Here is a 23,966-nt window from a genome sequence, read left to right as displayed (position 1 = left end):
ACGCGTAAGGGCCAGAGTGGGCGGGTTTACAATTTTAGCAGGGCCGTTTCCGGGAGGCGGAGCTCAGACTCCCATTTCCTTTCTCCTGGGGCTGGCGGGCTCCATCCAGCTCGGGCGGCGGCTGTTCCCGCTGGCCTCGCAGACCCCTGCACCGGCGCACACGAGCCTCCTGCTCCAGGCCCCACGCTGCGCACAGGCTCCAGCGGCAGCATGGGCGGCGCCCGGGACGCGGGCTGGGTGGCGGCGGGCCTGGTCCTCGGGGCCGGTGCCTGCTACTGCATTTACAGGCTGATGCGGGGCCAGCGGCGAGGCGGCCACGGGCTTCGGCTGCGTCCATCGCAATCTGCAGGTGAGGCCGCGGGGTGCCCGGCAGGTGAGGAGGGGGGGACAGGAGTGGGGGTTGGAGACGCCGCCGGCGCTCGTGGCTTGCCTGTGCTGTGAGTGAAAGAAGGAGGAGAGCCCGCGGAGGGAGGGAGGTCCAGGTATTGTGGGCAGATTGTCCGCTTGATTGGGTGGGTATAGGATTCTGAGCCGCTTCCCTGTTTCCACTTCTTTGTTCAAAATCCTGGCATAAGACTATTGGTCAAACTTTCCTACCTGAGTCCGGCGTCACAGCCGAGGATTAGGTTTCGCAAAAGCGGATGATTGCCTCTCACTTGCTCCCGGCCTTTGTGTTACCAAAAGGATTCCCCGGCTGTGGACGGGGTGTTGCGGGGCCTGGAGCAGTAGATGAAATTCTTTGTGCAGTTACCCTGGAAGAAAGGACGCCAGAGGGGCAGTTCTGCCTGGACTCAGCCCAGCCTCTGAGAGGGGAGGATACCTTGAAGTCACCACGATCCTTATATATGCAAAATTGCAGAGAGATACTGGAGATAGATGTAGATAATAGCTATTTCAAAATGGAACAGTTGTCTGCATGGGGGACACCTCCTGGCGGACACGTAAGTACAGGATTAGGTTTCTGTCCAGAAGTTGATTGGTGCATTCAGGATTCAAACAATTTGTTGAATGTTCTGGATGGATATTTTAGGTCATGGAAGCTGTTAGGGAAATAATTACAAATAAAATCTCCTGCCAACAAAGAAGCTCCTCTCTACAAATGTACAGAAGAACTAAATAGCTTTATTATGGTCTAAGCATTAAACCTGGTTGCTACACCCATCACCGGCAATCAGCTAACGGGATTGCAAAGACAGAAAGTGTTCTCACCCCTTTAGGTACCCAGACAGATGTAACCTATTTCATATTACCTACATGTTCTCGAGATAAACACTTTGTCCTTAAGAGAACTTGACAGCAGCATTTGCTACACGTAGTTCATCCTGAGTTCACTGGTAGTTGGGGTGTCTATTTATGTTAGCTAATTGCCTTTATCCAGAGGGAAAATAAGACTTCTCGGTATCTCTATGATAAACAGGTGGTTATAACATGGAGCCAGATGCCAAGTCTAAATTCAGAGACGAGGAAATACCTGCACCTTCCTTGATATTTCAAACAAATGATCCCAAAGCCCCTAAAAAACTTTCTTGGATTGTAAACTGCCAAGAGGCTTACTTAAGTTTTACAAAGATATATGTTTATATCAAAGAGATAGACAAAGGAATTACAAATACAAGTTTCCTCCAGGAAATGCTCTAAAGGAGTGGGGGGGAGGGTCTTTCGCAGAAGGGAAAAATCCTTTTTTAAAATAAAGAAAAAATTTGCATTTACCCTCACTTACAAAGCCTAATTCATTGTCTTTATGTCAGAGATGTTTCTGTATAAGTAAGTGGTCAGGTGGCCTGGACTCAGATACCTTCTCACTTGTACTGATGAAGACTGACAAAAATCTTACTTTTAATTTTACCAGTTCCTCATATCACCAAAATACCTTAAGTCACGCAGCCTACAATGAATGAAGTTGCTCACAGTCCCTTCTTCTTGAAGCTACACTTTTATTTTTGAAAAAGATTGATAAATACCCATTTTGTCAGCATCATTCTTGGATTTCAGAGGATGATCTTTCTTTTAATTGAGATGTAATTGATGTAATATAACATTCTTTAGTTTTAGGTGAACAACATAATGTATGCATATATTGCAAAATGGTCACCACAAAAGTTTAATTGACATCTTCACATCCATTACCACACAGTTATAGTTTTTTTCTTGTGCCTAGAATTTTTAAGACATACTCTCTTAGGAACTTTAAACTGTATAATACAGTATTGTTAACTAATCACACCAAGCTGTACATTACATCCTCAAGACTTATAACTGGAAGCTTGTACCTTTTGACCACATTCACCCTTTTTATATGCATGGAGCCATACCACCACCACCACCACCACCAATCAAATCTATTCTCTGTATCGAAGTTTGGTTTTTTTGTTTGTTTTTAGATTCTATGAATAAGTGAAATCATACAGTATTTGTCTTGCTCTGTCTAGCTTATTTCACTTAGCATTATGCCCTCCAGGTCTATCCATGTTGTGTCACATATAGCAGGATATCCTTTTTATGACTGATATATATGTATCATATATATATATTATATATATATATATATATATGTATGTAAAGCTTGATACATTCATCCAACAATGGACAGATTGTTTCCTTATCTTGGCTATTGTAAATAATGAGCATGGGGGTGCAAATATCTCTTTAAGATAGTGATTTTGTTTTCCTCAGATAACACCCAGAAGTAGAATTGCTGGATCATATGTTCTATTTTTAATTTTGTGAGGAATCTTCATACTTTTCCATAGCTCCTGCACCAATTTACATTCCACCAATGGTGCATAAGATTTCCCTTTTTTCTGCATCCTCACCAACACTCATTATCTCATGTCTTGTTGATGATAGATATTCTGACAAGTGTGAGATGATAATAGCTCATTGTGGTTTTGATTTGCATTTCCCTGATGCTTACTGATATTCAGCACTGTTTCATGTACCTGTTGGCCACATTAATGTCTTTGGGAAAATGTCTGTTCAGATCTTCTGCCCACTTTTTAATCAGATTGTTTGGCTTTTTGCTATTGAGTTGCATGAATTCTTTCTGTATTTTGAATATTAACCCCTTATCAGATACATGATTTGCAAATATTTTCTCAGAAATTTTTTTAGGTTGATATAGTTCCACTTGTTTTCGCTTTTGTTGTCAAATCCAAAATATCATGCCAAGACCTATGTAAGGAGCTTACCACCTATATTTCTGCTAGGAGTTATATGCCTTCAGGTCTTATGTTCAAGACTTTAATCCATTATGAGTTTATTTTTGTTTATGGTGTAAGATAGTGGTCCAGTTTTATTCTTTTGCCTGTGGCTAATTTTCCCAGCACCATTTATTGAAGAGACTGTCCTTTCCCCATTGTGTATTCTTGGCTCCTTTTCGTAAATTAATTGACCATATGTGTGTGGGTTTATTTCTGGGCTCTCAATTCTGTTCCATTAATCTATTGTCTCTGTTTTATACCAATACCATACTGTTTTGATTCCTATAGCTTTGTAGTTTACTTTGAAATCAGGAAGTGTGATGTCTCCAGCTTTGTACGTCTTTGTCAAGATTGATTTGGCAATTGGGGTCTTTTGTGGTTCCATACAAATTTTAGGATAGTTCTATTTCTATGAAAAAGTGCCATTGGAATTTTGATAGGGATTACATTGAATCTGTAGATTGCTTTGGTGATGTGGACGTTTTAATAATATTAATTCTTCCAATTTATGAGCACAGAATATCTTCCCATTTACTAGTGTCATCTTCATTTTCTTGTATCAGTGTCTTATAGTTTGCACTGTACAAGTCTTTCACCTCCTTGATTACATTTATTACCAGGTATTCCTTTTGATGCATTTGTCAATAGGATTGTTTTCTTAATTTCTCTTTCTGATAATTTGTTATTAATGTATAGAAATTCAGTTGGTTTTTTTATATTGATTTTGTATCCTAACAGTTTTTTAGGTGAAGTCGTTAGGATTTTCTGTATAGAATATCATGTTATCTGCGACATTTTTTCTGATCTAGATGCCTTTTTTTTTTCTTGCCTAATTGCCCTGGCTAGGACTTCCAGTACTATATTGAATGAAAGTAGCAGGAGTGGGTATCTTTGTCTTGTTCATGAACTTAGAAGAAAAACTTTTGGTTTTTCACCATTGAGTATGATACATAGGCTTGTCATATCTGGACTTTATTACATTGAGGCACATTCCCTTTTTACTCACTTTGTTGAGAGTGTTTCAGATGAATGGATGTTGAATACTGTCAACTGCTTTTTCTGCACCTAGTGAGATGATCATATGATTTTTGTCTTTCATTTGTTACTGTGGTGTATCACATTGATTGATATGAGGATGTTGAACCACCTTTGCATCTCAGGGATAAATCCCACTTGATCATGGTATATGATCCTTTCAATGTATTGTTTGCTATATTTTGTTGAGATTTTTGCATCTATAGTCATCGGGGATATTAGCCTATAATTTTCTTCTCTTATGGCACCCTTGTCTGATTTTGGTATCAGGGTAATGCTGGCTTCGTAAATGAGTTTGGAAGAGTCTGTTTCATTTATTTCTGCTCTAGTTTTTATTTCCTTCCTTGAAATCATTTGGGCTCCCATTGTATGTTAAATTGAAGCCAGCTCCTCAGGCCACAACTATTTAGATGAGCAAGTAGACCTCTTTCAGGGAAAAACTGGTTTCAGTGAACTGCCTCTGCTGGGCCCTGGGGTGTTAGCCATAGTGAGTCTGCTCCAGCCATTAATAACTGTCTCTTAATTCGCTGTATAGCCGTGTGGGTCTTGTGGACGCATACCTCATTGGCTTTCTAAGTTAGAATTTTTCGGGGCCCATTTCTCAGGTGGTAGTCTTAAAAATTGGGGCACAGGATGTAGGATCCAAACCCTTCGCTCCTCTGGGAGAAACTGTGAGTTGTGAATTTCTTCCTAATCGTGGATCACTGCCGCAAGGGTGGGTTTATGGTGAGATTGTGTCTCAGCCTCTTCACCTATTTCAGTGTGGTTTTTTCTCATTTGCCCAATGCATACCGTGTTTCCCCAAAAATCCAAGAGAATCAATTGAATAACTTTTAGACGCAACAAGAGTTCAATAAAGTAACTCAAATGCAAGATAAATATACCCAAATCAGTAGCTTTTTGTATGGAAAGAATAACAAACGCAAAAATTTAATTAAAAAGATCTCATTCATGATAGCTATAAAAACTTGAATACATCTAGCAAGAAGCCTATACGAAGATAATTTGAATGAAGAACATGAGGCTACAAAAACAGGAAAGCATATTGTGTTCCTGGTTGGAATGATTCTGTACTATGACAATTATCTTGAAATTTATCTTGCTATAATGTTATTCTTTGGTAGTCACTTTTCATTTCCTTTGAGAAGTGGAATTTCTCCTCTGTTTACTTGAGGAGCTGGTGAACCACAGAGCTTAAAATTCTTTCAGGGTCTTACTGGTACAAAGCTAAGTGGAGAGCTCGGACACTCGTGTTTGCCTCACTTGTATAATAGTTCAAAACTTTACCAATGGAAAAAGTAGGTATCAGGTGATCACCATCCTCTAAAGTGTTGAAGAGTTTTAGGTTTATTTCTTATCTGAAAAAGTAACATGTGGTTTTTATTAAAAATTCAAGCAGAGAAGTTCAGGTTTATTTACAAAATTTAAATTGAGGATCATCACTTGAATAGATTAAGAGTGGTCTAGTGGGGGGAAGAGCAACAGACTGGAATGAAAAGATCTGGGTTCTAGAGCCAGTTTTGTTATTAACCAGCTGTGTGTCCTCTTAATAAAAAAAAATAATAAAAATATTCCAGGCCTTCACAGTATTCTAGGCACTAAAATCCTTTGAGCAGACACTATTAACTCCCATTTAATAGATGAAGGAACAGGCTTAGAGAGGTTAAATCTCAGCTTGGGTCAAGTAGCTTATCTAGAATCAGAACTACCTAAACAGTCTGGCACCTTAGCCTTGGCTTACTCTCAACAAACACGTTGCACTTCCTCCCTTCAAGTGAAAATTCTATGATTTAACACTTTTCCTTATAAAATTTTATTGGACTATTTATAAATAATTTGCATATCTATAAAAATTGTTAAAGGGTTTTGTGGGAAAATGTATTAGGAAGTAATCAAATTTTGAAATGTTTTAGAAGTATGAATGGGTTAAATTTAATCATATTTCTGCCATATGTTTGTGTAGAAAATCACACACCTTCAGAGTTGTATAGGAACCTTTGGAACAGTTATTGTCTTAGACCAACCCTTTTATTTTACAAATGAGAAAACTGAGACCCAAAAAGAGATTAAATAACTTGCCTCCAGTTTTATATTTTCATTTCTGTGGTCTCTGCTACCAATTCCTGTGTGACTTTGGGCAGATCTTTAAATGAACCTGGCTTCAGTTCCCTGGTGTGTAAAATGAGAGGTTTGGATGAACCCCAACATTCTTTCTATTCTAAAAATCTATGCTTTTGTTATTCTTTGGCTTATCTTTTCAGGTATTCTTTAGGTGAAACCCTATTTTATAAGATGTAAATGAGGCAGGTAGTGGATTCAGGAGTAAAAGCAGAGCCCAGAGATCCTGATTATAAGACTTGGGAGTGAGAATCTGCTGGCTTTTTAGATTTTAGATTTTCCTGACGGTTGATTTCTTATTTGACTTCTTCAGCACATCATACCACTTGTCAGTTCCCATAGTCTATACTTATCCCTCAGATATTTTGTGATTCTTCTTTAAGCAATATTCATAATTATTTTAATTATAGCAATAATACATGTTTATTGTTTGAAAATTTCAGAAAGTACTCATTAGCACAGAGTAGAAAATAAAAGTAGTTTATTATGCCAGCACCCAAAGATCGCCACCTGTAATAATTTGGTATATATTTTTAAAAAGAAAAAGTACAGATGTGACATCATTGTATAACCTTCTCTTGTCTCCACCCTCCCCACACCCCCAGCCATATACGTGAACACATGCGCTGTCTGGCCTATGTTTCACTTTTAAGGAATCATGTTCTGTGTTTCTAACACAGTAGTGTTAGAAAAAGTTTCTGGTTTTCCTGTGATGATTTCTGTAAAGAGGATTTGTTTTAAGGTTAGAGCTATAAATTCTAAGTCACTGAGCAGACCCAGCATTTGACTATTCTACCTTTTTACTCAAAATGACAGCTTTTCTTTTGTCATCACCCCAGTAGACTGTTATTCTAGCACTCCAGTCCTCAGTGCTTTACTCACATAAACCAGACAGAAATGCCACACCTGAAACACTCCCATAACTTCTCCTCTGCCTGAGATGCTCTGAAAATTGTGATCAGAAAAGCTTTTTTTAATGTAAATCCTATTCCTGTAGGCAAGTGTTTCATTAGATGGGTGTACCTGATTTGTAAAAGAAACAGAAAATGCAGTTGGTGTTAGGGGTATAAGTTATTTGCATGCAGTGTCTTACTAAAGGAAAATACCAAGTGACTAATTCCTTAATGTCTGTAAGCCTCAGGTTCCCATATGTAAATTGAGAAGCATAATAGTATCTTCTTCCTAGGGTTACTTGAGGATTAACTGAGATAAAGAATATAAAGTACTTAACACTGTGCCTGATATCAGAGTATGCATTCAATACTGTTTTTAAAATGTTTTAAATCTCATATTGATTTTAGGTGAACTTTAAATAATTTTCTTCTTACACAGAAGACTTAACCAATGGTTCATGTGATGATGTCCTAAATGCTGAACAACTTCAGAAACTCCTTTACCTGCTTGAGTCGACTGAGGATCCTGTAATTATTGAAAGAGCTCTGGTTACTCTGGGTAACAATGCAGCCTTTTCAGCTAACCAAGTAAGTACCGAGTCTCAGCAGACAGGCTCCCCCCATTCTTACACCAGTAGTAATTGTGCCCCTCCCAGAGCCTCAGTTTCCCCATCTCTACAACATGACTACTTAGACCTACTGAAGCTTTGTGTACTTCTGAAAAGTACAGCCTAATAGTAGTGAGTATTAATAGGTTTCTAGATCCCATTCGTAATGCCTGTATCTAATTAATACTTCTCATTGCTTGGCCTTGTTAAGTATTTAAAATTGAGCAGTAGGACGATGAAAGCATTAACATTTAAATGCGTACTTGATACTGCGTATAGCTCTTACAAGGATGGTTCTGATGGGGGGCGGGGCTGGACCACACTCTGACAACCACTAACCAATGTAAACAGCTTCTACAAGTAGAGACTTAACACCAAGATTAAAGAGTTTAGTTTGATTGCTTTCTTCTCCTCCCCACCACTAGGAGAAAGTAGAAAATTTTAAAAAATTATATTCAGCTAGTACCCTTTGTTAACATTGTCATGAACGCAAAATTATTTTCAATTTATACTTTTTTCAGTCCAGTTTTTTCTAGTATGTCAAGGTTTACTGTAAAGCTTTAGAGATTTATAACAAAATATAAAGAAGGTCTGTGTATTGCTCACATTCTTGCAGTTGAAAGTGATAGAATCCAGCTTAATTTATTTTAAACCAAAAAGGGAAAATACTGAGCTGTTAACTTGAACCTCCAAGAATAGCATTGGTTTCAGGCACTAGTGAATACAGCTCAGGGTTCCCAAAAGTGTTATCAGCTGTCTTCCTCTGTCTTTTGGCTATGCTTACCCCTGCTTCCTTCTGTGTATTGCTTTGTCTCTCTGGCTACAAAGAGCTTTTCCAAAATGACAGGGATGAAAAGAAAGCCACTGGCCTCTCAAGCCTTCATCCCTGTAGCTCATAATCCAGAAGGTGGAGTTGCTGTGCTAGAATCAAGCGCCGAGCCTTTGGGTCAGTTACTGAGTGAGGCTCCGTGGAGCACCATTAGCAAGGCCTAGCTCACAGGAGCCTGAGCCCACAGCAGGGTGGGTATGAACACAGTGGCCCAGCACTGCCACCAGGGACTGCATGGGATAGAGGAGGTGCCAGGCAAACAACACAACAGATGATGACTGATTATTCGCATGCCTGTATTGGGGTATTTCTGATACCAGAGTTCTATATCCCTCTGAAACAAATCGTACTCGTAGTACAGGGTCAGTAGCCACTGGTGAATAAGTACTTTCTTGGATAATGGGAGTTGGTGCCCATCTTCATCAGTTAGTGCCTCGATATGCTTTCCCAGTACAGTTTAAAAACAAAAAAGCTGTTTTCTGGTAACCACAAGTCCTTGGGAAGAAACGGAACCTAGAGTTGCAGAGGGAAAGTTTTTTCTTCTCTCAGTGCTATGCCCACCCTTAACAGTAGAGTGGTATATTGGCCTGTTGGTTAAAAAGTGGATGATGGCAAAATACTCTTTTTCTCCTATTCTGATAGACTAGTCTTGGCCTGACAGTAGTCATTTTCAGCTTATTTTTCTTATAAGAATTAAAGCAATTGATATGTCTTTCAATGTTGGGGCCAAAGGTACATAGTAACATAATACTGCAATCAATTGTCCATGTGCACAGAGACAAATCTTCAGGCTATATTTCCTTTGAAAATTTTGACACTTTTGTTCAAACTGTAGAACTCTAGTTCTTCAAGTTAATAGGTGTTCCTCCCACTCTAGACACTGAAAAAAGTCCCTCTTTTTGTGTACAGTTCATAGAAAATACACTTGACCCTTGAACAACGCAGGGGTTGGGAGGGCCGATCCTGCACACTCAAATCTATGTGTAACTTCTGACTCCCCAAAAACTTAACTATTAGTGGCCTACTGTTGACGGAAGCCTTTCCAGTAACATCCAGTCGATTAACACATTTTGTGTGTTCTATATACACTGTATTCTTACAATTAAAGTAAGAATTGAAAAAAATCCACGTATAAATGGACTCGTGCAGTTCAAACCCATGTTGTTCAGGGGTCAGTTGTACTATATTCAGTACTCCCCTCTTAGAGATTCTCTGTGCACGTGGACATTCATGCATCACAATAAAAAATATGTTTACTTTGTTACCCCAAAAGTTTCTCACACTTCACCATGAAACCTCCCTTTTTTAAAATGGAACATCTGTTAACATCTTGAAGGATTAATGTTCCAAAGAATACCTTTTAGCAAACACTGCTTTAGTATTCTAAATCATAATACTTTTCCAAATTTGCATGTAATAGAAAAGTCATATAATTTATCTCAAAGTAAAATAATTTTGTTTGTAAATTGTTTGAGATCATTACAGTAACTCCGAAAATCTTCATTGTATAGCGTCATGCTATAGTTTAATTACATACCTTAATTTTATTTTTAATTGATTTTCTTTATAATATGGATGATACTTTTAAAAACAATAGGAATTATAGATTGTATATGGAAAAGGTATTTCCAAAGGATAATTTTTATTTGGATGCAAAGAATTCAATGAAGAGATGTGCGTATTGAAATTATAGTCCTGTTTTTTCCCCTTAGGTCATTATTCGTGAATTGGGTGGTATTCCAATTGTTGGAAGCAAAAGCAATGATCCCAACCACAGTATTAAAGAGAAAGCTTTAAATGCACTGAATAACCTTAGTGTGAATGTTGAAAATCAAATCAAGATAAAGGTAGGTTATCTAAAATCACAAATGTGTAACGTTACCTATAAATGAAAGAGAAAATTAAAAAGTGGTGAAGTTTTAGTAGACTGCCCTTTATAACTTTATGGCTAAGATTTTCCTTTATTTTTTTCCAGTGATATGTAACATGACATAAATGATATGTAATATTGTGTGAGTTTAAGATGATGATGATTGAATACACATACTCGTATATTATAGCAAAATTAGCTAACACCTCCATCACCTCACATAATTAATTACCTGTTTTTTCCCTGTGGTGAGAACATTTAAGATCTAGCCTTTTAGCAACTTTCAAGTATATAATACAGTATTATTAACTGTAGTCACCCTGGTGTACATTAGATCCCCAGAACTTATTCATCTTAATAACTAGAAATGTGTCCCCTCTGACAAGCATGGCTCCATTCCCCCCATTCCCTCAGCCCCTGGCAAACACCATGCTCCTCTGCTTCTATGAGTTAGCCTTTTTTAGATTCTCTGTACAAGTGAGATCATTGAGTATTTGTCTTTCTCTGTCTGACTTATTTCACTTAGTATAATGTCCCCAAGGTCCATCCCTGTTGTTGCAAATAGCAAGATTTCCTTCTTTTTTATGGTTGAATAGTATTCCATTGTGTATATCACATCTTGATCCATTCAACCATCGACAGACACTTGGGTTGATTTTGTCTTGGCTATTGTAATGCTGCAGTGAAGTTGGGGGTGCAGATACCTCTTAGAGATAGTGATTTAATTTCCTTCAGATATATACCCAGAAATGGGGTTGCTGTAACATATGGTAGTTCTATTTTTAATTTCTTGAGGAACCTCCATACTGTTTACTATAGTCACTATACCAGTTTACATTCCCACCAATAGTGAATGAGGGTTCCTTTTTCTTCACATCCTTGCCAACACTTACCGCTTCTAAAAGGCATGAGATGATATGTTTTTGAATTGCATTCCCCTGATGATTAGTGATACTGAGCATCTTTTCATGAAACTGTTGACCATTTGTATGTCTACTTTGGAAAGGTGTTTATTCAGGTCCTCACCCATTTTTTTATTGGAGAATAACACAAAAGAGAGGGACCTGAGGTAGCCAATAAGAGATGCAGTGAACTTTTGAATTTGGGGTTCAGTATAATCCAAATGTGGTAAAAGAAAGAGGCCAGAGTCAGATAATATCAGTAGAAAGATACAATAAATTAGGAAATAATGTTAATTCAGCATTTATTCAGTTCCTGCTCTGTGGTACAGAGTTCAGAAATGAACATGAATAACGTCTTTAAAGAAAGCTGGAAGGAGAAATAAGGCAAGTCTGTAAGTAGTTACAATTCAAGGCAGAACATGATGAAGTGCTTTAAGGAAAAATATAAGTAAAACATTGTTGAGTATACAGAAAGGGGAGATGGCATCCAAAAGTTTCGAGAACAGGTAGAGTGTGACCTGGCTCTTAAGAATGTCTATGGTTTCTATAGGTAGAGTGGGGAGGAGGGAATTCCAAGAGAAAGGAACAGGGTGAGGTAGACCCATCTCCAGGAATAACTCAGCTGGCCCATTTGGTAACCTTGTTGCTTGAATTGAAATGGTGAAAAGATTCAGAGATAATAAGGATGTAAATGCTCGACACATTTTAGGAAATGCTTTGAAAGATACCAGCATCTTATGAAAATATATGATTTATAAAGAGCTAAGGAAATGCTGGTTGTTTCAAAGGATAGATGTGTCATGAAATTGACCAAAGAGAACCAGTTGACCAAATGACTGTAAATGTCATTTAGATCTTGAAACCAGATTAAAAATGTAATCTCTCTTTGCTTTACTGCCATTACTTTAGTTATTATGGTAACAAAGCTATATTTGGATATTTTTTCAGAGTTAATACTGGCTGGTCCCCACTGTGACCTGAGGAGGTACTACTGTTGCCGGCACCATGACCCCGGGCCCCCTCACCCTACACTACGACCTCCCTCATCCCTGGGATGGTGACCCCCCTACCCCACCACAAGACAGTGTCCTCGGCCTCCCAGGACCATGACTCCCATACCCCTCACCCCGGGACTGTGACACCTCCCGCCCCCAGGAGGGCAACCCTGTCCTGCATCACTCCACATTTTTTTCAAATAAAAATTGTATATATTTAAGGTGAAAAAAAGTTAATATTGGGTAATGGGACAATTAGTAATTTCTTAGCATTTTGTATTAGGAAATTTTTCTTACCAGTTTGAACTTTTGGTGGAGTTCAGATTTAGGTGAATCCCAGTTATCTGCAAGACATAATTTTTCAAAGGTGGAAAGATCATGGCCAGACATAGAAAATAAGAGTTTCAGAGTAAATAAAAAGTCCATCGTACTGGGTTTAGTTCTATCATGTGTGAAATAGGAGTACTACTGGCATTGCGTTCCTTTTTGCCAGTGGTGGTTAATACCGGGGGTGCCAAAAGAATGTATACAAGTGGACACTTTGGTCAGCGTTGCTCAAGCAGTAGTTCGCCGTAATCAGAAGTGTCTGGACGCTGATGGTAACCACTTTGAGCACCTCTTGTAATTGCAGAAGTCAAATGTGACTTGTATTCATCTTTTGTTATCGGTATATATTGAATATTACAATTAATACAGTTTTCTCCTTTCTTAAAATGTGTATACACTTTTTGGCACCATCTGTATTATGAAGTAGTTAATATACACACACCTAGATAAAAATTAAGAACCTTGGGCCAAATATAGTTTTGCCTCTGCTTGCTTTTTAATAGGACTAACTCTAAAGAAAAATTCTATTTCCCTTAGCCGCCCCCACCCCACCACCCCCCGACCATCCTTCATTTCTAACTTGATGTGGTTCTTAGACCCTACTGGGAAGGTACTTACATGATACAAGGTGGTCTCACAGGTTCCTCCTTAATTCTGGTCTGTGCCCAGACAGTGGACACAGGAAGGGAGACTGAGTTGGGAGGTACTGAGATCATGGCCTCAGGAATTAGACATTGGTCCCACACTGGGTGGCTTATACTGGGCCAGGGATCCAAGCTCCCTGAAGACTTGAAAGTCCTTTTCTGTAAACTGGCCACACCACTTTATTACAGCTGCCACCTCATTACGGATTAGCTGCCTTACGGATTAAGGAAGGTATATTTGTAAGTGTTCAGCCCAAAGTCTGGCATTAATAAAGGCAGTTTTTGTTTTGTTTTGTTTTGTTTTGTTTTGTTTTGATTGGAGTATATTGGGGAACAGTGTGTTTCTCCGGGGCCCATCAGCTCCAAGTCATTATCCTTCAGTCTAGTTGTGGAGGACACAACTCAGCTCCACGTCCAGTTGCCATTTTCAATCTTTAGTTGCAGGAGCTACTAAATCCCACATGGGAATTGAACTGGCAACCTTGTTGAGAGCTTGCACTCTAACCAACTGAGCCGCCCTGGGGCAGCTTTAAAAAAAAGTCACCACACTCTTTTCTAAGAAGCCAGTCTCATCCTGAACAGTTGCCCTAAGTCCACTGCGTAGAAAAATTACTGTTCAATAGAAAAATTTTGAAGATTCTAAGATGCTCACTTTTTTCCCCCCACCTCCAGGTATATGTCAATCAAGTCTGTGAGGATGTCTTCTCTGGTCCCCTGAACTCCCCTGTGCAGCTGGCCGGACTGAGATTGTTAACAAACATGACAGTTACCAACGACCACCAGCACATGCTTACCAGTTACATTACAGACCTGTTCCACGTGTTGCTCACGGGAAATGGAAGCACCAAGGTACAAAGGAAGCAGTTATTACTTGAAGTATGAAGAGATAGTTCATTAGGCTTATAAGATTGGAATTCAATTTACAGGTCTCAAAAAAGAGAAAGTTTAAAGTTTATTAAAAACCTTCCCCCCCAAAAAAAAAAAACAACCCTTACATAAGTTCAAGGAAAGTAAATTATATTTATCCTAATACTGAATTTCAAAATTAACTTGTAAAAATTATGTTTCACTTATCAGTAGATTGGTATTCATTTGGTTTTCTGCAAATCAGTTTACCTTTTACTGACGTGAAGGAGCTAACTTCTCCCCCACCCCCCGTCAGCTGTAGGACCGTTGTGAGTAAAGGGAATCTTTGAGTGACAGTGCTGGTTAATTTTTGCTTACCTTAGGGTTAACAAAACATTTTTTGATTTTTTGATTCAGCCATTATTGGTTGGAAAATCTTTAAGTTTTAGTGTTGGATGTCTCTGTTTCACTTTGACCTCTTATGAAGACGTAGGAGGCAACAGATTGAGCTGAATTAAGTAGGATCTCAGGAGACAACTATGAAAGTTATCTGAGTCACCCCCTCATATTACTAAGCATTCTTATCAAGTGCCATTTTCAAGAAGTGGCATAAAAACGAAGGGTAGACTAATCCAAGTTTTTGATTACTTGGGTTGATCTATCAGTGTTTTACTATATTGGTCTCTGTTCTCTGGCACATTTGAGAGAAAAATGGACAAGCATTTTAGGAGGACCAAATGTGAAGCCAGCCTCCAAATACTCATCACCATGGAAGTTATTTCTGTGTCGTAATTATAGGAGAGCTTCACTATAGTCCTTTTAAAATTTGTTCTGAGATGTTTTTATGTGGGCTTTCCGTATTTCCAATAGCCAAACTTATTTGGATCTGATCCAAATAAGGCATTCAAGATTAAATGTAATAATCATTAACAATATTTTAACAGTATTGCTCCATCCATAGGCAATTTCCAAAACGCATGTACCCATCATCTCTCTCCAGTGGAGCAGGGTGACCTCCAGCCCGAGGCCCCACGGAAATCCTCCTCCCTCCCCTCTCACCCATGGTGTTGCAGCTGTAGGAAAAAATCTTGCCTCTGGAGCCATCTTACCCAAAACCTCAGAGGAGCACCGAGTTCAGAGCCAGGAGAGTCTGTCCTCAGGCTGTATACATCTGTCTCAGACATGGGCTATGTTTCAATATATTTTATGACTTTTTAAAAGGTGACTCATACCACAATAGTATGTTCTATTTTTGTTTTTCCATTACATTGCCTAGTGCAGTATTTCTGGGATAGAAAATTGGCTTTCTTGGTCTGTCCGGGAAGCTAACCAATTATAACATTGTTTCTCCATAAAAAAATGAGTTTAAAGTTCCAACTTGCACATGCACTTTTGGATAGTAATTCATTTATAAGTGGGAAAAGGTGTCCGTTTTAGATATTTTCTTAATATATAACCACCAAGATGACTTTTTAAAATCTTATTTTTAATAAGTAATCTCACTGTATTATAATATCCTTGTGGGTACAACACTGATTCACAACTAAATACAAGTAGTGGAAGATTAATGTAAATCTTGTGTTTGCCACATCTGCAGTGGGGGGGGGGGAGGGGCGGGAACTAATGGCTTAAAAGAAATGCCCTGGAGTCACCACAAGGTGGCACAAGTGATAAGAGAAAGAAGACAATAAATATGGTTTCAAACCAAAATACATATAGCTGGGTAATCTGTAGTTGTCCTCTAACTTTATATATATTTTTTCACATTTAACTCGCTTCTACAGAGCACAGCAACATGGACTTTTCATTCAGGATAATAAATGACTATTTCTGTTACTATTCCCTGGTTGTAAACCTGCCCTTGTTGACACCACTGGGCCTTTTAGATTCGATTGACTTCATCCAGGCTTATTTCATAGGTTCGGGACCATCTTTGTTCAGAACTCTTGGCCCTGTTTTCTTAATCAGAACTTGATTGACATTGGAGACAAGTGTTTATTCCTAGCACTTACTCTCGGTATTGCTGGCCAGTCAGGCCAGACCAGGGAGCGCACTACAGAAAGGTCAGAAGTCATCTTTATTTTTACCTTAAAAGACTAATTTATAGGGGATGTCTGTTTGTAAAGCAGGACCTGGCATGTACAAGAAACTGTTACCCATGGTTTCCACTGGGGAGTGAGATGGGCAGATAGAATGGTGGTTTTTGTTTTTACCTTCTTCTTCCCTTCTGCATTGTTTGAAATGAGTCATGACCATTTATTTTATTTAAAAAATTAAATAGTTGATAAAAAAAAAAAAAGCAAAGCTGCATAACCTTCGCCTTAATTAACAAATTAGCATGTACAACATGATCAAAGGAATATGTGAGTATACAGGGTAGGTACGTAAAGACCGGAGAGAAAATACCAAAACTTAATAGTGACCATTTCTGGTCATGGTAATACAGGTATAAATATCCTTTTCCTTTGTGCTTTTGTTTTTTCTTTTTTGTTTTTAATGTTCTATATTAAACACATGCCTTTGTGATCAAAGTTTTATAAAGTTAACATCCGGAAGTTCCTTCCCAGATCTAGTGAAGGGCACCTTTGTCACGTTTTGCTGACTTCAGAACCCCTCCCTGCTCCTTTCTGTAATTTCAAGTGCCTTATAGTCTTACATGATCTTTGTTTTTAAAGTAGGAATTCTATTTGAATGTTTTTATTACTAACTTTTCAGTTATAACTGATAAGAATGCTGATATTTTAGCTACCCGGCTATAAGTCAACATTTGTTTGCTATTTATAGCATTGCCTATTTAAATGATTGTAAACGTTTTTCACATAAAAAAGGTAAGCTCAAAGATTCACTGTAACCTACTAAAAAGGGCCATATTGTTTGTTACTTTATTCTTGGTAACCAAACTTCAAAATTCTTCATACTTAAATAGAAATGAACTAAGCTTTGAGATTCCTTTTTCGTTCCAAAGATCTTTCACCTAACAGTAATCATAATCAACATCATTTATGTAACACGTTAAACTTACTAAGTGTTAGGTATGCATGTGGGTGGGGGATGGATAGTAAAGACACTCACAGTATTCTCCCTACCTCCCTGACAATGTAATTGGAAAAATGAGTTTTAAATAACACTGCTGCGTGGTAAGTGCTGAGAGTGGTGCCAAATGTTGTTAAGAGTTGAGAGAGAGAAAGCGAGCCCCAGCCCTTTTACGTAAGAATTGAGAAGCCTCCATGGAGTAGAGAGAATTTGAGCCAGACTTTGAAGCATAGGCAGGATTTTAAACTGTGGACTTGGTGAGAGTACAGGGAGAGAAAATTCATGCTTGCTAGTCTGAAATAAACCAATATTATTCTTATTTCAGGTTCAAGTTTTGAAATTGCTTTTGAATTTGTCTGAAAATCCAGCCATGACAGAAGGACTACTTGGTGCCCAAGTAAATAGCTTACATATTTGTTTTGTAAATAAATAAATATATAAATGTGGACAGGTAGATCTGGATAGATTTATCCCTTTTAAAATGTTAACAGGCATTATCTGAGGAGCCTTTTTTTTTTTTTTGGCTTGAACAACAGAAATTTGGTTTTCAGTTTGGGGGCTAGGGAATCCAAGATCAGTGTGCTGGCAGACGGGGCTCCTATGAGGGCCGACATCAGGCTGCTGCCTTCTCACTGTGTCCTCACTCATCGGAGAGCAGCTGTGATCCTCCGCCGTAGAAGGACACTCATCCCCTCCTCAGCACCTCACATAAACCAAATTATCTCCCAAAGGTCCTACCTCCGGTCACATTGGGGATCGGGGCTTCAACATGTGAATCGGGGGTGGTGGGAGGAACGCATTCAGTTCTGAGGAGCAATACTGTGTGGTGGGTTGTGGGGCAGTTTTGGGGGGGAGGTGGGGATCCTTTTGCCTATATGTATTTTCCTAAATTTTTTGAAATGAGCATTATTTTTCTTTTTAAAAAAATCATTTTTGAAACGTTCTCCCTAGCAAAAATAAATTATAATTTTTGTGTCTACCTAATTAGGGACAACTGTTTGTGCACACATGTATCTTACTGCACTGAATCACTGGTATTTAATTAGTCCCCAGTATGTGCCAGATGTTGGGCCAAGTACCGAGACACACCTGTGAGTGCAGTGTAACATGGTGCTTGTCCTCGGGGAGCTTACAGTGCGGGGAGGGCGACGGAAATACCATGAAAAGCTGTGATAAGTGTTCTGAGGAAGCAGAGGTGGTATGGAGACAGCATGGAGCTCAGCTCCTGTTGAATTCATCTGCTCCTCGTGCAGTGAGGATGTGCCGTAAATGTTTGGTGAATTAATGAGTTCCCACGAAGACGGTATGATGACGCTTAAAAAGGAACTGGGTGTTTTTCCAAATGATCCCATTCTGGGACCCCAAGGAAATAACTATTTTTCAGCTAAAACATGAAACCTCTTTTCCATTAGTATACAATGTGGGGGTGCATCATAAGATTTTACACTTCTGTTATGCAGTCTTAGGGATTTTCTATGATAAGATTTTTTAAATGTATTCAGTGCAGGTTTTAATATGAAAAAACATGAAAAATGTTTTCATATATTAAAATAATACTGTTTCCTATTTCAGGTAGATTCATCATTCCTTTCCCTTTATGATGGCCACACGGCAAAGGAGATTCTTCTTCGAGCTCTTACACTATTTCAGAATATAAATAACTGCCTCAAAAAGGAAGGCCATTTAGCTAGTCAGCCTACTTTCACTAAAGATTCCCTGTTTTTCCTATTATATGGAGAAGAATGTGCCCAGAAAATGAGAGCTTTACTTAATCACCACGATGCAGATGTGAAGGAGAAGGTAACAGTAATACCCAAATTCTAACCGGTTGGTCATATTGTTCCAAAAAGGAATGCAGTCTGGAAGTAAAGCACAGATGCTTAGTTTTCATCTTCCTTCCAAAGGGATTCTTTCAGCTGCTGAATTTAAACAGTAAATATCGCGTTTCATCATTTACACAGCTATAACTTGCCGTGGTCTTCTGGTTTATTTTGGACCATTTTATTGATACCAAATGAATATAACAGCTTGTTCTGAAAGTTATTTCTTTTTTATTTGCTCTTTGCTGATACGTCAGTTATCTCCTCTACATGAAATGACAGTGACCTTATTACGTGTAAGCTACCCTTCTCCTGTTGCCTGTGATTTGAGAGCATTAGGTGATTAGTTGTTTCAGAATTGCCATAGGAATGATCTTGTTCTTTTAGTTGCAATAAGATCCTGAGCTCTCGAGGAGCCTAGCCATACTGCTTTCAAAAGTCTAGTAATTAGAATGTTTCTTCATAGTAGTCACCCACTCCCATTCAATGTGCTAGTATATAAGGATGCCATGTATAAAATACTGAGATCAATCAAAATGTCCATGTATAGGAATTGGTTAAATCAGTTATCGTCTTAAAAGAATGAAGCAGTTCTGAATGTACTAATGTGGAAAGACACCTATGAAATATGGATGTTTTTTAAATAAAAAAATATTTATGCTTATCTATGGATAGAACACTTCTAGAATGATATCCAAACTCCCGGGAGTAGGACTTGGGAGTGAGGAAATTACTTCGCTGTGTATACCTTCCTCTACTGTTTGAATTTTTACTGTGGCATAAATTTTATAATAATTTTTTAAATAAAAAGGAAAAAATAATTCACAAAGTTATATTTTCCCCTTAATTGATAGTACTTTATTCAGTAATTTTCATCCATAATTTACTTGATTAAAATTACAATATATGAATTTTCTCAGCTGTTTAATATTATTTTTATCCTATAAGCTACTATAACAATTTATTGATATATTTGAATTCAGCCAGATTTTACAATAGTCAAGTTCATAACCACCACCATGCTTAGGATTAAGTAAACCAATATGCAAGCAGAAGCTTTCCTACTCATGTATTTAAGGCAAAGCTTCAAGAGTACTTTAAATTTCATTTGTAAATACATGGATTTCCATAGGAAGTCACAAATCCTCCAACAGAAAAATGTGTTTTTTCAGGGTTATCCTGATACAGAAATCAAACTTGGAAGAAATATTTTTACAGTAGAAAAAGGATTCATTATTAAGATGAAAACATGTAAATTCCCAATTAGCTACAGTAGTAATGCACATATGATGGCCAAGAATAATACTTTTATCAGTGATGCAAACACAAGTATTCCCTGAAAAGTACATTTCTTTATAACAATTTTTAAAATCTGCCTCGTTTAATGAAAACCTGTACGTATTCAAAATGTACACACATTAAAAACCAGGATTTGGTTTCAATGTGCTTAAGCAGCACTGGATTCTAAAACTCTATTATTACTTTGAATAAATATCCACATTTCTTGGCGATCAGAGCATTGAGTGTGAAATGTCAAAATGCTAGAGAAAAAGGGGAGTCATTTTTAATTACCCAGAGAGAATGACATAATGAAAATGCACAAGCAGATCTTTATGGGATTTCTCCTAATTGATGGTTCCACCTTCTTGGGCAATGAGGAGTATCAAAGTGCTCCCCAGTTCCCACGGGAAAAAGGATCTTCAGTAAGATCTCACATATTGGTGTGAATGCTAGCTAATCAAAGAGGAAAATGAAATTGACGTAGAGAATAAGACATTTAAAAATATTACAACATATATTAGACTGAATGGAAGGAAGAGAATGGATTTGTCTTATTTTTAAAAACATTTTATTCACTTTGCACATAAATGCTTCAAAATATAAATAAATAGGTAAAAAATAAAATGGGATGAACCACTCACTAGTGAGATTCTATAAGGAGAGATGAAGCTCGATGTACTTCTTAATGATAAAACGTCAAAGTGGAAAGAATGAATGGTAATTAAAAATTAAAGCTTGTGAGGCGGCCTAGAAAAATGAGGCAGGCCCAATTAAGAGGAGCTGTAGCACAATTTAAGTGCTTAGAGGCCCTCAGATGGTACATGTGAATAAAAAAATAACATTAAGGCTATTCACGGAGAAGAAATTGATCAAGATGTACTTGGCTTGCTTCATAGAGCAGAGGTAAGAGATGAACTTTCAATTCAGCATGCAACAGCAAGAAGGTGACCACAAAAACACTGGCTAGCATAGGGGCGGTACGCCCCCAAAGCCCATCTAACGTCGTCCTGATTCACATCTGCTTGCTAAATGTTCCTTTGAATTGAAAAAGTTTATGCCTGTTCACTTTTTTTCCTGAAGGTTTATTTTATGGGAAAATTTTTTGTGCTTTAGTGCCCCCAAATCACATACATTCACATACATCGTATACATACATATTACATACACATTTCCCCTTGACTGATTTGCATCTTTGTGGATAAAAATACTAAATTTTGATAAAGATTATTTACATTTAGTTTGGCTCTCCAAATTTTACAAAATGAGTGAGATAAAGTTAGTCCTCAATGTTTAGTGTCCTAATATATATGGTTAAATCTGCAACAGGAACAATACATTATCAAAAGCATTAGTCTTTTTTCAGCTTTCAAATCTATCAGGCAGTGATACCTTAAGAAATCATTTTTTCCCTTCTGTTTTCAAAGTGTCTTTTAAAAAAAGCACTTTACTATTTATTCACATTTTGGGGAGGTAGGTCAAAATTCTCCTCTTGTCGTACATGAGGAAAGTGAGGCACAGTGAGCATAGGTGACTTGTTTCAGGGTACACAGAAAATTTGGTGTAGAAAACCTATTTTGATTATTTGCTTTGAATAAAGTTAATTTCACTGAGCTTCTGGATCAAGAAGATAGAATGGGCCTCCAAATGATCTAATCAGCTCTCTCCCTTACGAAGGTTCAGAGTAATCAAGCGACCACAGAGCCCTGGACTAAAAGCTCAGATCAGGTGATTCCCATCTCTCTCTTTGTACCATTAGTATTCCACGCTGGCTTAGTAAAAGTAGAATCGTGCTTAGGGGTCATTTAATATAAAAATATAAGACATCTGAATCATGTAAAACATAAAATATTTATAAATCTTACTGATACAGTGTTAGAAGAAACCAGGAATAAAATGAGTATATGGAGAGAATAAAATTTAATTCAAAGTGCATGATATATTAACATTTAAGATCTGCATTCATCTTTGTAAAATGTTATTTCCTTGCAGCTATATTTGTGCTTAGTGGGTCTGACTTTTAGATTAAAAATAGAAAATTTCATAAATCAATTCTCATAACCAAACTCTCTCTCTGTCCAACTCATAGGGCTTTTGATTTGGGGATTGCAGACATGCAATAGAATATACTGCTCCCCTCTTTCAAAAAAAATTCAGTCTTTAAAAATTGCAACTTATTTTTATGCTTAAAAATATATATCAATTAATATTTGGCATATAAGCTAATCTTAGTAGAGCAAGAACTGCTATAAGCATGTGGGAGTCAGTTTCACCACCACTTTAATATGAATGTGAAAGATACGTCTATGTGAGCAGGCCTCTGAAAACATCTAGGTATTGAGACAGCCTTGATCACCTATGGAGAAGGCCCTTTAGAACAGAACAGAAATCAATCTTTAAAATCAGTTTTTCATAACCTCAGAAAATTCTTCTACTAAAGTATAACGTTTTAGTAAAAAAAATCCCATTCAATGCTTATACCATTGAGATGAGATTTAAAATCGACATCAGAAAATTCATTATTTAAGTAACCCATACCTGGACTCTTGTGTTTATATGAACTAGCAATCGCATTAATAAGTTATTACATAAAACAAAAACTTGCAGTTGTTGTTTCCAAATGTAAAAAAATCCTAATATTCATTAATTTCTTAGTCTTTTCAAATTTATATCAGATGATGCCTTTTTTACTACAAGCTCCTTCCTGTGCTCACATTTATTCAAAGTTTTCGTCGTCTGTTTTTAGGTACCTTGATTCTCCATGCTTCAAGACAAAAAAATCTTCAGTCTTAAGTCCGTATGTTTCTAGAGCCTCACTCAGTTTCACTGGAGGCTCTAAGTAATGCTGACAAAGGGCAGAAAGAGAAAAAAAGAAAATGAAAAAGATTAACCATACATACCTATATTTGGGGGATATTTCAAATAAGAATTTAAAATAACCAACATCTGCCTACTTAAAATAATGCCCTTTTCACTGAAGCATTAGCAAATAAGTCAATCACATTTTCTAATGTTACAGGGTCATTAACTGTTAAATCACTAGAAATGTCACTTATCAATTTATCTACATACCATGTATATCAAATTTGATGCCAACTTAGATTGAACATTATTAGATTGCATGAAATCTGATCACTATTTCACTACATGAAATTCCAATCTAAAGGGAATCAATGCCAAAGATAATATTAGAGAATTAAATGTTACCAATATTTTTGAGGAATATAGAAACTTAGATTATAAGAGTGTGTGAGAGAACAAAATGGTAGAGAAAATACTTTGGCTGAAGAAGGGTTGTTATCCTCAAACCCCTAGAGAACAGATGTGACAGATTGAATGTCCCTAAATCCCTTTGTTTCCTCACCTTTTCAAAGCTCAAAAAAAAGGGAAGACAACACACTTGTCAGAATGTTTCAACCTAATCGAGTATTTTCCAAATAAATTAAAACCACTTGAATATGGGTTACTCTAACTACTGAATTAAAAGGTATAAAAAAACCCATTTCCCCATTTATTTATCTTTAATTTTTACATTGTATAATTGCTGTTTCACCCTTTATTTCAAAGC

At 37.5% G+C, this 23,966-nt stretch overlaps 2 protein-coding genes across 6 annotated transcripts in view; one reads left to right on the top strand and one right to left on the bottom strand.

Annotated features, from left to right (window-relative positions):
• The first annotated feature begins 210 nt into the window (after window positions 1–210).
• ARMC10 (armadillo repeat containing 10) lies at window positions 211–19,784 on the top strand. 2 transcript variants are annotated; one of them, XM_019744540.2, is made up of 6 exons: window positions 211–349; window positions 7,689–7,834; window positions 10,396–10,530; window positions 14,094–14,270; window positions 17,626–17,697; window positions 18,873–19,784. In XM_019744540.2, the coding sequence occupies exons 1-6, from the start codon at window positions 211–213 to the stop codon at window positions 19,122–19,124; spliced, it is 921 nt and encodes a 306-aa protein (XP_019600099.1). In that variant the 3' UTR covers window positions 19,125–19,784. The 2 variants fall into 2 exon arrangements, with proteins under 2 accessions (XP_019600099.1, XP_019600098.1); XM_019744539.2 differs by having other exon boundaries at window positions 7,686–7,834.
• Window positions 19,785–19,950: 166 nt separating this feature from the next.
• NAPEPLD (N-acyl phosphatidylethanolamine phospholipase D) overlaps window positions 19,951–23,966 on the bottom strand; it is a 42,172-nt gene continuing 38,156 nt past the window's right edge. For all 4 annotated transcript variants that reach the window (XM_019744534.2, XM_074340637.1, XM_019744535.2 and 1 more), the window contains exon 5: window positions 19,951–23,243. In XM_019744534.2, the coding sequence (XP_019600093.2) occupies window positions 23,115–23,243 (129 nt within the window). In that variant the 3' untranslated portion in view covers window positions 19,951–23,114. The remainder of the gene's footprint in view (window positions 23,244–23,966) is intronic.

Source organism: Rhinolophus sinicus, linkage group LG09 (assembly GCF_036562045.2).
Source record: "Rhinolophus sinicus isolate RSC01 linkage group LG09, ASM3656204v1, whole genome shotgun sequence".
Classification (NCBI taxonomy): Eukaryota; Metazoa; Chordata; class Mammalia; order Chiroptera; family Rhinolophidae; genus Rhinolophus; species Rhinolophus sinicus.
Note: the sequence above shows the minus strand (reverse complement) of the source record. Positions and strands in the feature narration are given on the sequence as shown.